The 19,828-nt window shown below is 36.3% G+C and overlaps 1 protein-coding gene across 1 annotated transcript; it reads left to right on the top strand.

Annotated features, from left to right (window-relative positions):
• Positions 1-2,642: 2,642 nt before the first annotated feature.
• Positions 2,643-8,630, top strand: LOC101694513 (olfactory receptor 11H6-like). Its single transcript, XM_004782141.1, has 2 exons — positions 2,643-2,691; positions 7,651-8,630. The coding sequence occupies exons 1-2, from the start codon at positions 2,643-2,645 to the stop codon at positions 8,628-8,630; spliced, it is 1,029 nt and encodes a 342-aa protein (XP_004782198.1).
• The last annotated feature ends 11,198 nt before the right edge of the window (positions 8,631-19,828 follow it).

Here is a 19,828-nt window from a genome sequence, read left to right as displayed (position 1 = left end):
TGGGTCTAAGATCGCCTGACTTGCACGCACCTCTTTCAGCGGATGCTGTAGGTCATGTGTGTGTCTCAGGCTCTGAGAACAGCGCGCAAGTCCTAAAGCACCAGGCTGGGCATTCACGCACCTCTCTCAGGGGAGAGTATGGGGTGCTCATCTTAGGCTCTGAAACAATGGCGTGGGTCAAAGAGTGCTGGCTGGGCCTTTGTACCTCTCTCAGGGGAGGATGAGGGGCATGTGCATCTAGGGCTCTGTAGCAGGGCTCACGCGTTCTGCCATCTGGCATGGCTCCCATCCCCTCACAGGAGCCAGACCCCACACAATCTCGGGCGCTGGCAGCTCAGGGACCAAGGCCTGGTTTCTCCACCGCACTCTCTCTGGCTCAGCTCCAGGGGAGGCTGTCCTGGGACCAGGGACTTAAGCCCCTGTCCCTAGCCACCCCAATTCCCACAATCCCCCTCCTCCCCACCCCCCATGATCCTTTGCTCTTTTGGAGTGCTTTCAACCAGTCTCTAAGTTAATGCTGGTCCCCAAACGCAGGGCACTTTCACTCGTATTAGGGGTATTACTTTCCAACAGGTCACCTCTGGTGGCTCCCTCCCTCTTTTGTTTATCTTCTGATATCAGTCTGTCGTTCCCACACCGCTTTACCTGCCCACTGGCGTCTTCTGCCCCTGTAGAGATCCAGATGTGTATAATTTTCATCTCAGGCTGATTTCGTGGGTGATCGGAATTCTTTGGTAGGTAATCAGCTCACTTTAGGGTGCAGGTTGAAAAGACGCCTCCTCCTACTTCCCTGCCATCTTGTCCCCCCCTATAGGTTTTCTTTAGAAATGGCACATTTATAGGACACCTGTGTGGTTTAGTCAGTTAAGCATCTTCCTTCAGCTCACGTCATGAGATCAAGTCCCACATGAGGCTCTTTGCTCAGCAGGGAGCCTGCCTTTCCCTCTGCCTGCTGCTCCCTCCCCCTGGTTATACACTCATGCTTGTTCTGATGAAAAAGAAATAAAGTCTTTAAAAAAAAGTTATATTTAAATTTGTCATACACTACATTGGACAAACCAAGTTACATTGGCTAGCATAACATTTGTGAGACATGGATATATAATCCTTTTACAGGAAGGACAGTGAATCACTTGAAACAGTAACTCTCTTTACTATTGTGGCCATTCTCATTTGTACTTGATTTTAATTGGAATGCTTCACATTTTATTATTATAGAATGTTTCAGCCATTTATTTCTGGTGCAGAGATTCTTTACCAAGTAGAGAAATTTTCTTCTATCTCTGGTTTATTATGAAGTCTATCAAAAATGGGTGTTCAATTTTATCTTTACTTTTACTTTTTCTACCATTAGTAAGATGTTCCTATATTTTTCTATCAGTCAATGATTTTAAAAAGTTATGTTTATATATTATATTTGCATATGATGTAAATGAGGTAATATTGAATATCTCTTAAAGGACTAACCTCTATTTGATCATATTCTATTATTTGGAAATACTCTATTCAAGATATGTGTTAATATTAGATTTAAAATCTTCATAGCTCCAATTATTATACCAAAGGTCTCAAAAACTTGGGGATCATTACATAAATTTTGTTTATTCATAAAATGTTGATGCTATACTATGGAGCCATTAAGAGGCATTAGCAAAGTACTTAACTAAAGAGAAATTTCCATAAATGTCTTTCTTATTTTAAAAAATTTACTCATGGGCGCCTGGGTGGCTCAGAGGGTTAAGCCTCTGCATTCTGCTCAGGTCATGATCTCAGGGTCCTGAGATCCAGTCCCACATTGGGCTCTCTGCTCAGCGGGGAGCCTGCTTCCCCCTCTCTCTCTACCTGCCTCTCTGCCTACTTGTGATCGCTCTGTCAAATAAATAAATAAGATCTTTAAAAAAAAAAAAAGAAATTTACTCATTGTTAAAGAATGCATCTCAGTGTTTGTGATTGTGGTGAGCTTGGGGTGGGACAAACAAATTGAAGTTAAGATGATAAATAGTCTGAAACAAAAGAAGAGAGTTTTTAATGTGCTTAAGTGCACAGGCTCCTAATCTCTGTGTTAACCTATATTCCACAGTCTTTTCTCTAAGATTGGAAAGCGGTCTCATTGCCATAATCACAACTTTTTCTTTATCCTCAGAGAGAAGGTTACTTCTACCACAGTTAAACAGCAAACTTATACCTGCCCAAATCATTTTATGTGTTTATATTTCTCTTGTTATTCCAAATAAAAAATCTGTGAATTAAAGTAGGAAACGTGTTTGAATTTGAAACAAGTTCCAGCATGCTGAATGAGAAAATGGAGCCATTGTTTTATAAATTCCCTCTCTAGAGAGCCACTCCCCAAAGATGATCCTCAAAGAAAGTAAATGGGCTTCCTATTTCAGTTGCTCATTTTGTTCTGTGTAGATCATGAGACTATGATTCTCTTTTCAACTGTCAAGTTTCCTGTTGCTTTGTCAGTTTATGTAAGCAAGAGAAATATAAGAGGGCAAGCCTGAAGAGGCCCATGACTGCTTTTGTAATGTTCTCCTAAAAGGGTCTGCAGTTCTCTGAACACCCACAGTAGTGCATGGAACACTATTATATTTGTTCTTTTTCTGAGATCTGAGACTAGAGTTTTCACTGTGATATAGAAGATGGTGTTCAACCATACAGATTTCTATGATACCCATCTTGTATCTACAGGTAAGGTAAAGCTCACATGACTCCAAGCCCCTCTATGTCCCCCCTTCCACCCATTCCTAGTTTTATATTCCACCACTTAAATATGAATTATGAAAATAGTTTTTCTTCAGAATTAAAGCCAGGCATTTTTTTAGAGCTTATAAGCAAATGTTACTTCAAAAATGTATTAGAACTCTTAAAGTAGTTTGCTAGTTTCCCATTTGTGTTGCTCTGTGTAGGAGTTGGGGTCTGTAGGTAGAGAAAATTCCAGTAAATGAATGTGTTTCCAGTAAGTGACTATTTTCTTCAATGAAACTCAAGTGATATATTGCCTATTGCCCTGTTAATTTCTGTTATTTTTAGAGGATAAGAAAGAAGGAAATTTTATTCATGTTTTGCAGAATTTGAGGATTAGCCTCTCTGAGCACAGTGAACTTTAACATAGCTTTATGAATGATACATATTTGACTTTAATGTCTAGTAAGTAATTTGCCTTTTCTATGCCTTGTTCAATGATGTTTTCTAATTGGTAGCACAATATTCTACTTTCAAGATATCTGTATTTTTTCTATTCTTTATTTTTAAGTTTTGGTGCTCACATTCCTGTCCTTATTTCAATCTGCAAAAAAAATTTTTATATGTTAAAGATGAGGATTTTTATGAATATCTTTAAAATTTATTTACCTTTGAGGGACATCTAGGTGACTCAGTGGGTTAAACAACTGCCCTGGGCTCAGGTCAAGATCCCAGGGTTCTGGGATCCAGCCCCGAATCAGGCTCCCTGCTCAGTGGGGGGCCTCCTTCTCCCTCTGTCTCTTTGCCTGCCACTCTGCCTACCTGTGTGCTCTCTTTTTCTGACAAATAAATAAAATCTTTAAAAAATTCCTTTTGAAGAAAGACAGTATTTTACATATCAGTTTTTCAACTTGAAAATGTTTGTAAAAACCCATCCTCTCTCGTTTCATAAATATATGTAATAGGTATGTGAATATATGTGTGTCCATATATAAAATGAAATAGATTTAACTTTCATACATATTCAGCTACACTGGAGAAAGAGTTTATAAAAAGAGAAGGTAAATACAAAGTTGGGGGAGGAAGCAAGAGAAAGAAGAACTTGATTGGCTAGAAGGCTAGACTCCCGGCAGTTGTTTTATGAAATCTGGAGATGTATCACATGTGAATAAATTATAGACATGGAAAGAATTGCAAGGTATTCAAACATACACACACACATGCATACATATACTCGTAATAGAAAAAAGCCAAACAAAGCAATGAGAAATAGGTAGACACTAAGATGTTTAGAGACATTTCCACACACATAAAGAGATAGTAGAATAAATGAAAAAAAAACATGAAGAGGTAAAACCCGAAGTTGATGGCAGAAGTAATAGGAGATTATTGAGGGTTTACATGGGCTACAATTTTGTAACACTGTGTTACATACTAAATCTAGGGCCTCAGTCTGGGTTCTTATCTGTGATTACTTTGGAATTTAGATGAAATTACTGTTTTAGAAAAATTCTTCCTAAGTATGAGTCTGTTACTTTTCAAATTTCAAAGTTTGTTTTTAAGAAAAACCTTAAAATTATGTAATTCCTGGGGCACCTGGGTGGCTCAGTGGGTTAAAGCATCTGCCTTGAGCCCAGAGTCCTGGGATCAATCCCCACATCAGGCTCTCTGCTTAGCAGGGAGCATGCTTCCCCCTCTCTTTCTGCCTGCCTCTCTGCCTACTTATGATTTCTGTCTGTCAAATAAATAAATAAAATATTTTAAAAAGTATATAATTCCTTTAAAGAGTATGAATATATGTGAATTTATGATTAAGACTTTAGTACTATGGATTAATTTATTTTTTTCTTTATTTGCTCTTAATTTCCAAACTGTCCTATTTTATAGTTCATTTTTTCCAACTTTATTGAGGTATAATTGACAAATAAAAATTGTATGTATTAAGGGTACAATGACATGATTTGATATGCATCATAAAATGATGGCCATAGTCAAACTAATTAACCAAACTAATTATCCATCACCTCCTGTAGTACCTTTACTTTGCTTCAGTTACAAGATGAGTGAGTTCTACAGATCTAATGTACAGCATGGTAGCAATAGTTAATAATAATAATTTGTATACTTGAAATCTGCTGTGTCTTCACAGCATTATTTACAGTTTAACATGCAAATATCTATGTAATTCCAAACCCAAACCAAACCAAAACAAAAAATATAAACTTTTCATTTTATTTATAGATAGTAGTAATTTTTGCAAAGTAAGTGGTTTTCAAACTTGTTGATTTCAGGACCCCTCCAAATCTTAAAACTCATCAAATACCCCAAAGTGGTTTTGTTCATATGTTATAGCTATTCATATTTACCATTTAGAAATTAAAACAAAAAATAAAGTTTATACTAAACTCCTTTTAAAGTGGCAATAATAAAGTAATCACATTACCATAAATGTCAATTTAAAGATAATTGTTTTGTCAGCATAAAAAATTAAAGGAAGGTATTGTGTTTTTAAACATTTTTAATAAATTTCTTTAATGTTTACTTTAAGAGAAAACAGTAGGATATTGTTTGGTTTTAATCACTAGACATTTGTTGTGAGATCGAAAATTTTGGTAGGAGATCACCCATCATGCAGTCTAGAAAACTCCATTCAGTAATCAAGAAAAAATAAGAGTGAATAAGGCAAATGATATCTTAGCATTATTATGAAATTACTTTTAACCTTAATGCCTTGAAAAATCTTCAAAGACCATCAGGAGTCCCTGAACATACTATGAGAACCACCATTTTCTAGACATCACTTTTGAGTCTTTGTCCTTTCCACATAAAACATCTGGGAGTTGAAGACTTACCCTCCATACCAATCATATGGTATTGAAGAACCTCACTGAATACTGCCCTTACTCTCTCATATTTAAATTAATGATGATTATAATGCTGACTGTTAGACAACCAACTTAAAGGAAGAGTCCTCAGATAGTATTTGTTATTAGAACTGAAATTTTTTAAATGGCATTTCCTTCCTATAGGGAGGATTATGAATAGGAAACATTCACACTTTCCTGGGCTGTCTTTGTTGACAAAAATTCAATGACTGTGATCTCTTTGACTTTCTGTGCAGCATCCTAAGTACAGAAATGCAGTGAACATTTAAAAAAATTATATACATGTGATTTTTTAATTTTTTTAAAGATTTATTTATTTATTTATGTGACAGAGAGAGAGAGAGAGAGAGAGAGATCACAAGTAGGCAGAGAGGCAGGCAGAGAGAGAGAGAGGAAGGGAAGCAGGCTCCCCCCTGAGCAGAGAGCCCGATGCGGGACTTGATCCCAGGACCCTGAGATCATGACCTGAGCCGAAGGCAGCAGCTTAACCCACTGAGCCATCCAGGTGCCCCAACATGTGATTTTTAAAAATATTTTATTTATTTATTTGACATACAGAGATCACAAGCAGACAGAGAAGCAGGCAGAGAGAGAGAAAGGGAAGCAGGCTCCCTGCTGAGCAGAGAGCCTGATGCGGGGCTCAATCCCAGAACCCTGGGATCATGACCCGAGCCAAAAGCAGAGGCTTTAACCCACTGAGTCACTGCACGTAATATTACACTACATGTAATTATTTTAAGAGTGTATTTACTATTTTTACTGAAGGGAGCGATTGATATTTAAAACCGTTTATTTTTTCAGGTCTAATACTTTTATTTTTTTATTATGCCCAATTAGCCAACATATACTACATCATTAGTTTTTGATGGACTGTTCAACAACTCATCAGTTGCATGTAACACCCAGTGCTCATCACATCATGTACCCTCCTTGGTGCACCCCCCAACCACCTCCCTTCTGTTACCCTCAGTTGCTTTCCCAGAGTCCAAAATCTCTCATGGTTTGTCCCCTCTCTGATTTCTTCCCATTCAGTTTTCCCTCCTTTCCCCTGTGGTCCTTTGCAGTATTCCTTATGTTCCATATATGAGTGAAACCATATGATAATTGTCTTTCTCTGTATGAATTATTTCACTTAGCATAATCCCCTCCAGTTCCATCCATGTCGGTGTAAATGATGGGTATTCATCCCTTCTGATGGCAGAGTAATATTCCATGGTATATATGGACCACATCTTCTTTATCCATTCATCTGTTGAAGGACAACTTGGCTCCTTCCAGTTTGTCTATTGTGGACATTGCTGCTATGAACATGGGGTACAGGTGCCCCTTCTTTTCACAACATCTGAATCTTTGGGGTAAATACATAATAGTGCAATTACTGGGTTGTAGTGTAGCTCTATTTTTAACATATAAGGAATCTCCATACTGTTTTCCAGAGTGGCTATACCAGCTCGCATTTCTACCAACAGTGTAAGAGCATTCCCCTTTCCCCACATCCATGCCAACACTTGTTGCTTCCTGTCAACTTTTTAATTTCTCATTTTAATGTTGACTTATAATCTATTCTAAAATAGATATGAGTGTTGCCCATAACCTAACAATAAAATTATTTATTAATTAATGAAACATTAATTATCTTGCATATAGTACTTAACAAATTGGATATTGTCTTCAAATCCACTTGACATATTTCTCTCACAAATAGAGCAAAGATTATGGAACATTATTATCTTAATATCTTTGTATGTTAAAAATGCTGAGATATCTCTTAGCTGTATTAATTCAGTCTATTCATTAATTACTTGACCAAACTTTGTAGATATTTGAATATAGAATTGCTTATGGTCAATACCAAAAATTTTGATTGTAATACTCAGGATGACAGGCAAGTATCTGTTCACTTTATCTTTGTTATATCTAGAATGGGACTATGAATAGTTAAAAATGATGAAGATATTTCTCCATGAGTTATAATATTATTTTATTGACATGCAGAGTAGTGTAATCATAATCAATATACTTGCCTTAATAAGTAATACTAAAAGGTCGTTTATCTTATGGAAATTTGTTGTTTCTGCAGCATTACAAACAAATGAATATTCCAACATAAATAATTGCTCAAGCTCTGTGAGTGAATTCATTCTTTTGGGCTTCTCTTATACCGGTGAAATTCAGGTTTTCCTCTTTTCAGTCTTCTCTGGGACTTATATTCTGACACTAACTGGAAATCTATGCATTATCTGTGCTGTGAGGTGGGACCATCGACTGCAAACTCCAATGTACATCTTGCTGGCCAATTTTTCTTTTCTGGAGATCTGGTTTATCACCTCCACTGTCCCTAATATGCTGGCCAGCTTACTCTCTGAGACCAGCACCATCTCCTTCTATGGCTGCTTCCTCCAATCCTACTTCTTCTTCTCCATGGGTACCACTGAGACCTTCTTCTTGTCTGCCATGGCCTTTGACAGGTACCTTGCTATCTGCAGGCCCCTGCACTACCCCACTGTCATGACTGTTCAGCGCTGCATCAGAATAGGAGCTGGGTGCTGGGTGTGTGGCTTCCTATACTTCCTCTTGCCTATGAACCTCATCTCTCAACTCCCATTTTGTTGTTGCAAGAAGATTGATCACTTCATGTGTGACCCAGATATCCTTATAAAGCTGTCCTGTGTGCCAGCTCCTGCTACTGAGATCATCTGTGCCATCTATAACTCAGTCCTCATTTTCTCCACCTTCCTTTTTATTACCAGCTCCTACTTCCTGGTGATTAGAGCTGTGTTGAGGGTCCCCTCAGTAGAAGGTCAGCATAAGGCCTTCTCCACCTGTGGCTCCCATCTGGCTGTGGTGTTCCTGTTCTATGGCTCTATCATGGTTGTATATGTAAGCCCAACAGCAGGCAATCCAGCTGAGATACAGAAGATTCTGAGTTTGTTCTATTCTGTTTTAACTCCTCTTTTCAACCCCTTGATCTATAGTTTCCGAAATAAGGAGATGAAGGTAGCTCTGAGAAAATTATTCAGGATTGTGAGATTTAGTCAGAGGCATGGAAGAAATCTTTGAAGTACTTTTGTTCACAACTGAAAAAAATGTATGTGAATAAATAATTAAAAGCCTGATATTCAGTTGTATAAATGGAATTAAGTATTTTGGGATTCAGGAATAGTCATTGTAATAGAATTTTTATAAATGTAACTGTATCCATCTCTTCATTTTTGTAAGGAAAATTATTAATAGTAAAATCTTTCAAATTCAAATAAAGATAAAAAAATCACTAATCTTTCTGACCCTTAGATTGAATACTAGTTAAAGTTTTGCTGGTAATATCACACACATTCATACATGCAGTCAATCTGACCTTTATTTTACCTTTATTGCTAAAATTTTCTCAAATGAGTCAAAAGTTATGTATGCTGAAGTTAGATGATGAACATTTTGTCATGTATCTATTAGCCATTTGTATGTCTTCTTTGGAGAAGTGTCAGTTTGTAGCTTCTGCCCATTTTTTGATGTGATTATCTGTTTTGTGTGTGTTGAGTTTGAGGAGTTCTTTATACATCCTGGATATCAGCCCTTTTTTTTAATGTCATTTGCAAATATTTTCTCCATGCGTTGCCTCTTTGTTTTCTTCAGTGGGTTGCCTCTTTGTTTTGTTGACTGCTTCCTTTGCTATGCAGAAGCTTTTGATCTTGATGAAGTCCCAAAAGTTCATTTTTGGTTTTGTTTCCTTTGCCTTTGGAAACATATCTTGAAAGAAGTTGCTGTGGCCATTATCAAAGAGGTTAGTACCTATGTTCTCTAGGATTTTGATAGATTCCTGACTCACATTGAGGTCTTTTATCCATTACTTTTCTTTTTTTTTTTTTTTTAAGACTTTATTTATTTGTCAGACAGAGATCACAAGTAGACAGAGGCAGGCAGAGAGAGAGATGGGGAAGCAGGCTCCCTGTTGAGCAGAGAGCCTGATGCAAGGCTCAATCCCAGAACCCTGGGATCATTACCTGAGCCAAAGGCAAAGGCTTTAACCCACTGAGCCACGCAGGCACCCACTTTTATCCATTTTGAGTTTATCTTTATGTATGGTATAAGAGAATGGTCAAGTTTCATTCTTCTACACATAGCTGTCCAATTTTCCCAGAACCATTTATTGAAGAGACTGTCTTTTTTCCACTGTATATTTTTTCCTGCTTTGTCAAAAATTAATTGACCATAGAGTTGAGGGTCCATATCTGGGCTCTATACTCTGTTCCACTGGTCTATGTGTCTGTTTTTGTGCCAGTGACATGCTGTCTTGGTGATCACAGCTTTGTAGTAAAGCTTGAAATCAGGCAACATGATACCCCCAGTTTTGTTTTTCTTTTTCAACATTTCCTTAGCAATTTGGGATCTCCTCTGGTTCCATACAAATTTTAGGATTGTTTGTTCCAGCTCTTTGAAAAATGCTGGTGGCATTTTGATCAGGATGGCATTGAAAGTATAGATTTCTCTAAGCAGTATAGACATTTTAACAATGTTTATTCTTCCAATCCATTAGCATGGAATGCTCTTCCATATTTTTGTGTCTTCTTCAATTTATTTCATGAGTGTTCTGTAGCTCCTCAAATAGAGATCCTTTACCTCTTTGGTTAGGTCTCTTCCCAGGTTTCTTATTGTTCTTGGTACTATACTAAATGGAATCAATTCTCTAATTTCCCTTTCTATATTTTCATTGTTAGTGTATAAGAAAGCAACTGATTTCTGTACATTGATTTTGAATCCTGTCACATTATTGAATTGCTTTATGAGTTCTAGTAGTTTGAGGGTGGAGTCTTCTCAGAACAGAATGCTTTGAAACTGGAACTCAACCACAAGTAAAAATTTGGAAGGAATTCAAATACTTGGAAGCTAAAGACCACCATGCTTAAGAATGTTGGGATCAACCAGGAAATCAAAGAAGAACTTAAACAATTCATGGAAACCAATGAGAATGAAAACACTTTGGTCCAAAACTTATGGGATATGGGGATATGGCGAAGACAGTCCTAAGGGAGAAATACATAGCGATCCAAGCCTTCCTCAAAAAAATTGAAAAGTCCAGAATATACCAGCTGTCTCTACACCTTAAAGAACTGAAGAATCAACAATTAAGCCAGCTCCACACACAAGAAGGGAAATAATCAAGATTAGAGCAGAGATCAATGAGACAGAAACTATAGATACAGTAGAACACATCAATGAAACTAGATGCTGGTTTTTTGGAAGAATCAATAAGATAAACCATTGACCAAACTAATCCAAAAGAAAAGAGAGAGGACCCAAAGTAATAAAATGATGGATGAAAAGGGAGAGATTACAACTAACATCAAGGAAATAGAAAATGTCATCAGAAATTATTATAAACAGTTATATGCCAGTAAGTTGAGCAACCTAGATGAAATGGATGCATTCCTGGACACCTATAAACTTCTAAAACTGAATAAGGAAGAAATTGACAACCTGAATAGACCAATATCTAGAAACAAGATTGAAGCAGTGATCATAAAACCTCCCAAAAAACAAGAGCCCAGGACCTGATGGATTCCCTGGAGAATTCTACCAAACATTCAAAGAAGAAATAATACCTATTCTGAAGCTGTTTCAAAATATACAAACAGAAGGAAAACATCCAGACTCTTTTTATGAAACCAGCATTACCCTGATCCCCAAACCAGGCAAAGACCCACCAAAAAGGAGAATTTCAGACCAATATCCCTGATGAATACGGATGCCAAGATTCTCAACATGATCCTAGCTAATAGGATCTAACAGTACATTAAAAAGATTATCCACCATGACCAAGTGGGATTTATCCATGGGATACAAGGGTGGTTCAGTATTTGCAAATCAATGTGATAGAACAAATTAATAAGAGAAGAGTGAAGAACCACATGGTCCTCTCGATTGATGCAGAAAAAGCATTTGACAAGATACTGCATTCATTCCTGATTAAAATGATTCAAAATATAGGGATAGAGGGAAAATTCCTCAAATTCATAAAATCTATCTGTGAAAAACCCACAGCAAATATAATCCTCCATGGGGAAATGCCGATATCATTCCCTTTATTTTTTTTAATCTTGTTAACTTATTTTCGGCGTAACAGTATTCATTGTTTTTGCACCACACCCAGTGCTCCATGCAATCTGTGCCCTCTCCAATACCCATCACCAGGTTCCCCCAACCTCCCACCCGCCACCCCTTCAAAACCCTCAGATTGTTTTTCAGACTCCATAGTCTCTCATGGTTCACCTCCCCTTCCAATTTCCCTCAACTCCCTTCTCCTCTCCATCTCCACTTGCCCTCCATGCTATTTGTTATGCTCCACAAATAACTGAAACCATATGATAATTGACTCTGTCTGCTTGACTTATTTCACTCAGCATAATCTCTTCCAGTCCTGTCCATGTTGCTACAAAAGTTGGGAATTCATCCTTTCTGATGGAGACACAATACTTGTTTGTATTCTTTCAGGAAATATATATTCAAATCCTTTGAGCACTTAAATTGGGTTATTTGTCTTTTTATTGTTGAATTATAGAAAGTATAAATAACACATTTTAGACATATGTCCCTTACCAGATATGTAATCTGCAATTATTTTCTCCTAATCTGTAGGCTTTTTAGTTTCTTGAATATATCCTTTGAAGTTTTGACTTTTTTGTAGTTTTTAAATATGTTTTTAAATTTATTTTTATTTGAACTGAAGTTAGTTAACCAATATGTATTATTAGTTTCAGGGTAGAGTTTAGTGATTGATCAGTTGCATATAACACCAAGTGCTCAGTTTCCCATCCTTATGCCCTCCCTAATGCTCATTAGCCAATTATCCCATCCCCCCAACCACATCCCCTCTAAAACCTTTTAGTTTGTTCCCCATAGTTAAGAGTGTCTTTGGTTTGCCTCTCTGTTCTTACTTTATTTTATTTTTCCTTCCCTTCCTGTATATTAATCTGTTTTGTTTCTTAAATTCCACAAATTTCACATAAGTGAAGTCATATAATAGTTGTCTTTCTCTGAATGACTTACTTCACTTCACATAATACCCTCTAGTTCCACCTATGTTGTTGCAAATGGCAAGATTTCATTCTTTTTGATGGCTAAGTAATAATATTCCATTCTATATATGTCACATCATCTTTATCCATTCCATCTTTATCTTTCCATCTTTATCCATTTCCATCAGTGGACATCTGGGCTCTTTCCATATTTTGGCAATTGAGGACATTGCTGCTGTAAAAATTGAGGTGCATGTTTCCTTTTGAATCAATATTTTGGTATCCTTATTTTTTTGTTTTGTTTTGTTCTGTTTTTCTTTTTTAAAGCGTGTGCATTCTCTTTATTTTCTTAACATCTTTTATTTTTTCAGTGTTTCAAGATTCATTGTTTATGCACCACATCCAGTGCTCCATGCAATATATACCCTCCATAATACCCACCACCAGGCTCATCCATACCTCCACCTCTCTCCCCTCCATAACCCTCAGTTTGTGTCTCAGTATCCAGTCTCTCATCTTTCGTCTCCCCTTCCGATTTCCCCCAATTCACTTTTCCTATCTTTCTCTTAATGTCCTCCATGTTATTCCTTATATTCCTCAAGTAAATGAAATCATATGATAATTGACTTTCTCTGCTTGACTTATTCCATGCAGCATAATCTCCTCCAGTCCTGTCCATGTCGATACAAAAGTTGGGTATTCATCCGTTCTGATGGCTGTGTAAGATTTCATTGTATATATGGACCACATCTTCTTTATCCATTTGTCTTTTGAAGGGTATTTCAGCTCTTTCCACAGTTTGGCTTTTGTGGACATTGCTACTATGAACATTGGGGTATATATGGCCCTTCTTTTCACTACATCGGTACCTTTGGGGTAAATACCCAGTAGTGCAATTGTGGGGCCATAGGGTAGCTCTATTTTTAATTTTTTGAGGAATCTCCACACTGTTTTCCAAAGTGGCTGCACCAACTTGCATTCCCACCAACAGTGGGAAAGGTCCTCTCCAAACCCTCTCCACATCCTCCCCAACACTTGTTTCCTGTCCTGTTGATTTTGGCCATTCTAACTGGTGTAAGGTGGTATCTCAATGTGGTTTTAATTTGAACTTCCCTGATGGCTAGTGATGATGAACAGTTTTCATCTGTCTGTTAGCCATTTTTATGTCTTCTTTGGAGAAGTGTCTGTTCATATCTTCTGCCCATTTTTTGACATGATTACCTATTTTCAGTTGTTGAGTTTGAGTTCTTTGTATCCTTTGGATTAAATACGTAATGGTGTTATTGCTTTTGGTGTCAAGTATAAGAAATAATTCTCTAATCCATGGTCACAAAAATTACTCCTCTGGGTGTTTATATTATTTTTCAATGCAGGTTATGTTTAGAACTTTTGAATTTATTTGGACATTTTAATAGGAATTTGTTAAGACTGAAATCATATGCAAGTTCCAAATAACTACTGTTTTTTTAAAGATCTTTTTAAGGTAACTTTTTATTATTATTATTTTTATTTATTTATTTGTCAGAGAGAGAGAGAGCACAAGCAGAGGGAGCAGCAGGCAAAGCAAGCAGAGGGGGAAGCAGGCTCCCTGCTGAGCAAGCAGCCTGATGCGGAACTCAATCCCAGGATCCTGGGATCATGACCTGAGCTGAAGGCATCTGCTTAACCAACTAAGCCACCCAGATGTCCCCCCCCCTTTTTTTTTTTAGTTTATTTTCAGTGTAACAGTATTCATTATTTTTGTACCACACCCAGTGCTCCATGCTATCAGTGCCCTCTCTAATACCCACCACCTGGTTCCCCCAACCTCCCACCCCCTGCCCCTTCAAAACCCTCAGATTGTTTTTCAGAGTCCATAGTCTCTCATGGCTCACCCCCACTTCCAATTTCCCTCAACTCCCTTCTCCTCTCCATCTCCCCTTGTCCTCTATGCTATTTGTTATGCTCCACAAATAAGTGAAACCATGTCCCTTTTTTAAAAAAAAAATATTTTATTTATTTGATAGAGATCACAAGTAGGCAGAAAGAGAGGAGGAAGCAGGCTCCCTGCTGAGTAGAGAGCCCAATGTGGGGCTTGATCCTGGGATCCTAGGATCATGACTTGAGCTGAAGGCAGAGGCTTTAACCCACTAAGCCACCCAGGTGCCCCCAAATAACTACTCTGAAGTAAAAGCTCCACAAACACTTTTAGCATATTTGTATGTGTTTCACAGTTTATAAAGCCATATGAGTCACTGCATAATCATCTGTTTCTTGTTTTGTTGAAACAAGATAGTCTCTTCAAGATTATCTTATACCACATTTTCAAGTGAAACATATTTGATTATTTCTTTCAGTTTGTCAAATCTTGATATAATCTTTTAAAACTAAATATTTGTAACATATATTGTGAAATATTACTTCTCCAAGACATTTGAAACGTTGGTTCAGGACTATAGAATAGGATGAGAAATAAATTGTTGAGAAAAGGATACAAAAATAGGCCAATTGTGGAATATGGCATAAAAGGGAGGGTAGAGTTAATAGGATTACTATAATAATTATGGTGAAATAGCCTAATAATGTTCTTTAAATTAAGGAAAACAAGAGACAGGTAAGAAAAGGCTTTATTGTGTCTAAACTGTTAGTAATATTTTTGAAACTTTTGGTTCATTTTCCATCTATTGCTACATGAAGAAAAATGTTCACATTTTCATATGTAACTCTTTGAAAACCATATTTTAATGATTTGATAAATTTGTCACCCTTTATTTCTTAGCATTTGTATACTAGGATTTTTTTATTGTGATATGTTGGTATAAATAAAATGTTATAATAGGAGCATTTCTGATGGTGACCATCTTGCAGAATATCACATGCCTATTGCTGTTTGAGGAAGGAATTAAAGCAGGTATTCACTTCATCCAGGTGACATTCTTGGGTTAAAGGGATGATAACTTCAAGGATTTAGACTTGTTTCTGACATCAAGAGGTACACTTTAAATAAGGATAACTTTTTAAGTTTTTATTTAAATTCTAATTAACTTACAGTGTGGTATTAGTTTCAGGTATACAATATAGAGATTCAGCACTTCTGTACAATATGCAGTGCTTATCACACAAGTGCATTTCTTAATCCCCACCATCTCTTGTATGCCAGTCATACCTCAGTAAAGCTGTTTTTGGACAAAGAAAACAAAGGAAAATGGATTGGGTGTACATAGCGTACTGAAAAAGGTATCCCTAATGTTTTTAGGCTGCGACACTGCCATAATTATGTTTATTTCTTGTTTCATGACTTGAGCCAAAACCAAGAATCAGCCACCCAACCAACTGAATCACCCAGATGCCCATTAGGATTTATGTCATGAATGGATGATATACTGTCATTTTCCTGCTTCTATTAAGATGATTGTATGATTCTTATCTTCCCTTTTTTGATATGGTGTATTATGCTGACTGATTTACAAATACTAGACCATCCTCGCATCCCCAGAATAAATCCCACCTAATCATGGTGAATGATTTTTTTTATGTATTTTTGGATTTCATTTGCTAATATTTGTTAAGGATTTTTGCATCTGTGTTAATGAGGGATTTTGGCCTGTAGTTTGCTTTTTATTGTGGAGTTTGTCTAGTTTGGCCTTGTAGAATGAATTTGGAAGCTGCTGCTGCTGCTTCTTCTTTTTGAATAATTTGAGAAGAGATATTAACTATTTTTCTCTTCTTATATTTTAACTACAGTATAATTAACATATAGTGTTATATTAATTTCAGGTGTACAATATAGTGATTCAACATTCTATTATTCATTACTGAGTGTTCGTCATGGTTAAGTGTACTCTTAATCCTCTTTACTGTTTCAACCATTGCCCCACCGACCTCTCTCTGGTAACCAGTGACTTATTCTCTATATTTATGAATATGGTTTTTGTTTGTCTCTTTTTTTTTCTTTGTTCATTTGTTTTGTTTCTTTTGGTAGAGTCTTTAGAGTTTTCTGTATGTAGATCATGTCATTTTCAAATAGTGACAGTTGAACAACTTCTTTACCAGTATGGTTGCCTATTTTTTTTTTCTTGTCTGATTGCTATGGCTAGGGCTTCCAGTTCTATGAAGAATGAAACGGGTGAAAGCAAACATCCTAGTCTTATCCCTGATCTCAGAAGGAGAGCTCTCAGGTTTTTACCATTGAGTATGATGTTAGGTATGGGTCTTTTCGTATATGGCCTTTATTATGTTGAAGTATACTTCCTCTAAACCTACTTTGTTGAGGGTTTTTTTTTTTATTTTTATTTATTTTTTATTTATTTATTTATTTTTTTTTTTAAATTTTTTATTTTTTATAAACATATATTTTTATCCCCAGGGGTACAGGTCTGTGAATCACCAGGTTTACACACTTCACAGCACTCACCAAAGCACATACCCTCCCCAATGTCCATAATCCCACCCCCTTCTCCCAAACCCCCTCCCACCAGCAACCCTCAGTTTGTTTTGTGAGATTAAGAGTCACTTATGGTTTGTCTCCCTCCCAATCCCATCTTGTTTCATTTATTCTTCTTCTACCCACTTAAGCCTCCATGTTGCATCACCACTTCCTCATATCAGGGAGATCATATGATAGTTGTCTTTCTCTGCTTGACTTATTTCGCTAAGCATGATACGCTCTAGTTCCATCCATGTTGTCGCAAATGTTGAGGGTTTTTATCATGAATGGATGTTGTACTTTGTCAAATGCCTTATCTCCACCTTTTGAAGTGATAGAATGGTTTTTCTCATTTCTCTTGTTGATGCAATGTATCACGTATTAACTGTTCCTTATTTTTTTTATTATCTTTTTTAGAGAGGGGGAGAGGAAGAGGATGAGAGAATCTTAAGCAGATTCAATGTGCAGCATGGAGCCCAGGTGTGGTCTCTGTCCTGAGATCATGACCTGAGTTGGCCCTTAACCAGCTCAGCCAGCCAGGCACCTCACTATTAACTGCTCTATAAATATTTGTTAGAATTCCCTGTGAATCCATCAAGTCCTGGGCTTTTATTTGTTGGGAATTTTGGGGTTGTTGATTTGATTTTGTTACTACTACTTGTTTTGTTCAGGTTTTTAATTTCTTCCTGCTTCAGCATTGGAAAATGTTTTTAAGATGTTCAGTATATGTTTGTTGGGGATGTATCCATTTTTCTAGTACGTCCAATTTGTTAGCATGTAATTTTTCATAGTATCCTCTTATACTCATGTGTATTTCTGTAGTATCAGCTGATACTGTTCTTTCATTTTTGATTTCATTTATTTGTGTTCTTTCTTTTTTCTTGATTAGTCTGGCTATACATCTACCATTTTTAATTATCTTTTCAAAGAACTACCTCTTGGTTTCATTGAACCTTTCTGGTTTTGTTTTGTTTTGTTTTTTTCTCTGTATTTCATTATTTCTACTCTAATATTTATTATTTCCTTTATTCTGTTAACTTTGGCCTTTGGTATTCTTCTTTTAGGTGTAAGATTAGATTGTTTTTTGATGGTTTTCTACTTTTTATTATTATTATTATCATTATTATTATTATTACTATGTTCAGTTAGCCAACATGTGGTACATCATTGGTTTTTGATGTAGTGTTCAGTGATTCATTAGCTGCATATAACACCCAGTGCTCATCACAACATGTGCCCACCTTAATACCCATTATCCAGTTACCCAATATCCCCAACCCCAAGGGGATTATATTAAGTGAAATAAGTCAACCAGAGGAAGAAAATTATCATACAATTTCACTCCTATGTGGAACATAAGGAATAGCACAAAGATGTTTTTTACTTTCTGTATGTAGCCTTGTATCCACTATAAATATCCCTCATGGAATTGCTTTTGCCTTTAGATCAATAATAAGTTGTTACCCTCTGGTCCAAAAATGAGAACTTAATTTTTATTTCAGTAATAATAGTTGTAGAATTCCTTTAGGAGATTCTAAAGATTGGAGTCTAGGAAACAGGTAACATTGTAACAGATTATTAAAATAGAATACAGTAGAAAAATATTGGAAAAGTGTGAATATAATAAAATGTGAATATAAAAATAGAGTAAAAGTCTAAAATGAGCTATCATGAGGATTCCTAGAAATCCTTATTTTCATGAGTGATCATGGAAGAGGCATTTCATTGCTACCCCAAAGTTCTTGAAATAGGGTTCTGTCATTTTCTGGACCTGCATTATGCAATATAAAAATAAAATTATAGCTAAGTCCACATAGGAAAATGATTATTTCTACCAACTATTAAAATGTAAAAAACTACCTTATCTGAGAAGACAGGAATTATGAATACCTATGGAGAGAGTGTGTTTTATATGAACTTTCAGACTCCCATAATCAAGATGACAAGTGGTAAAGAACTCATCTATGAAGTTCTCCAGATTATTTTATCAGTATTAAACATAAATTAAGGGGTGCCTGGTAGCTCATTGGGTTAGGCGTTTGCCTTTGGGTCAGGTCATGATCCTTGAGGCCTGGGATCTAGCCCTGAATTTGGGTTCCCTGCTCAGCAGAGATTCTGCTTCTCTCTTTCTCTTTACCTCTGCCTTTCTCCCTGCTCATGCTGGACTCTCTCTCTCCCTCTCTCTCTCAAATAAATAAATACAGTCTGTTTATAAAAATAAACAGAAATTACCCCAACTAAAGGCAGCACACTCTGGTGAATAAATTTATTCAGCTAGTTGTTTCCATGAATAATATGTATGAAGAAGCAACATTGAAGAAGGATTTGTGAAAGTGTTGACTATAAATACCTTTGCTGGATAGCCTTGCTATTTTACATGTTACTGTAACATTAACACCAATAATAGAATTGGCTTCATGTGTTCATTTACCTAGCACTGTGTGAAATGTAGTCTTATCTACGTGTGTCATGTATATGTTAATAGATCTATTTTCTCTATTGTATAGGATAATATACCTATTACTCCATAATTGGCATCTGAGTTTTGAGAGGAAGAGGTACAGTTTATTTATTATATATGAGTAAATGCCATTTCTCAATGTATTCAAGGGCTGTATTTTAAAAAATTTAATAAAAAAATACAAAATAAATATAGGACACACAAATAAGGCTAGAGATTCTAAATATCAGTAAGGTCCAATCTTTGGGTTTTATTATTATAATTACTCTTTCAATCAAGTTGATCCACCCTTTCTGCTGGTTAAAATTATCTACTTTAACATCATAGTGATTCCATTTATAATTGTCTAGAGTCAAGGCTACAGTAGTTACGTTGTATAAGT

The sequence above is a fragment of the Mustela putorius genome, unplaced genomic scaffold (assembly GCF_011764305.1).
Source record: "Mustela putorius furo isolate JIRA1106 unplaced genomic scaffold, ASM1176430v1.1 tig00003896_pilon_pilon_pilon, whole genome shotgun sequence".
Classification (NCBI taxonomy): Eukaryota; Metazoa; Chordata; class Mammalia; order Carnivora; family Mustelidae; genus Mustela; species Mustela putorius.
Note: the sequence above shows the minus strand (reverse complement) of the source record. Positions and strands in the feature narration are given on the sequence as shown.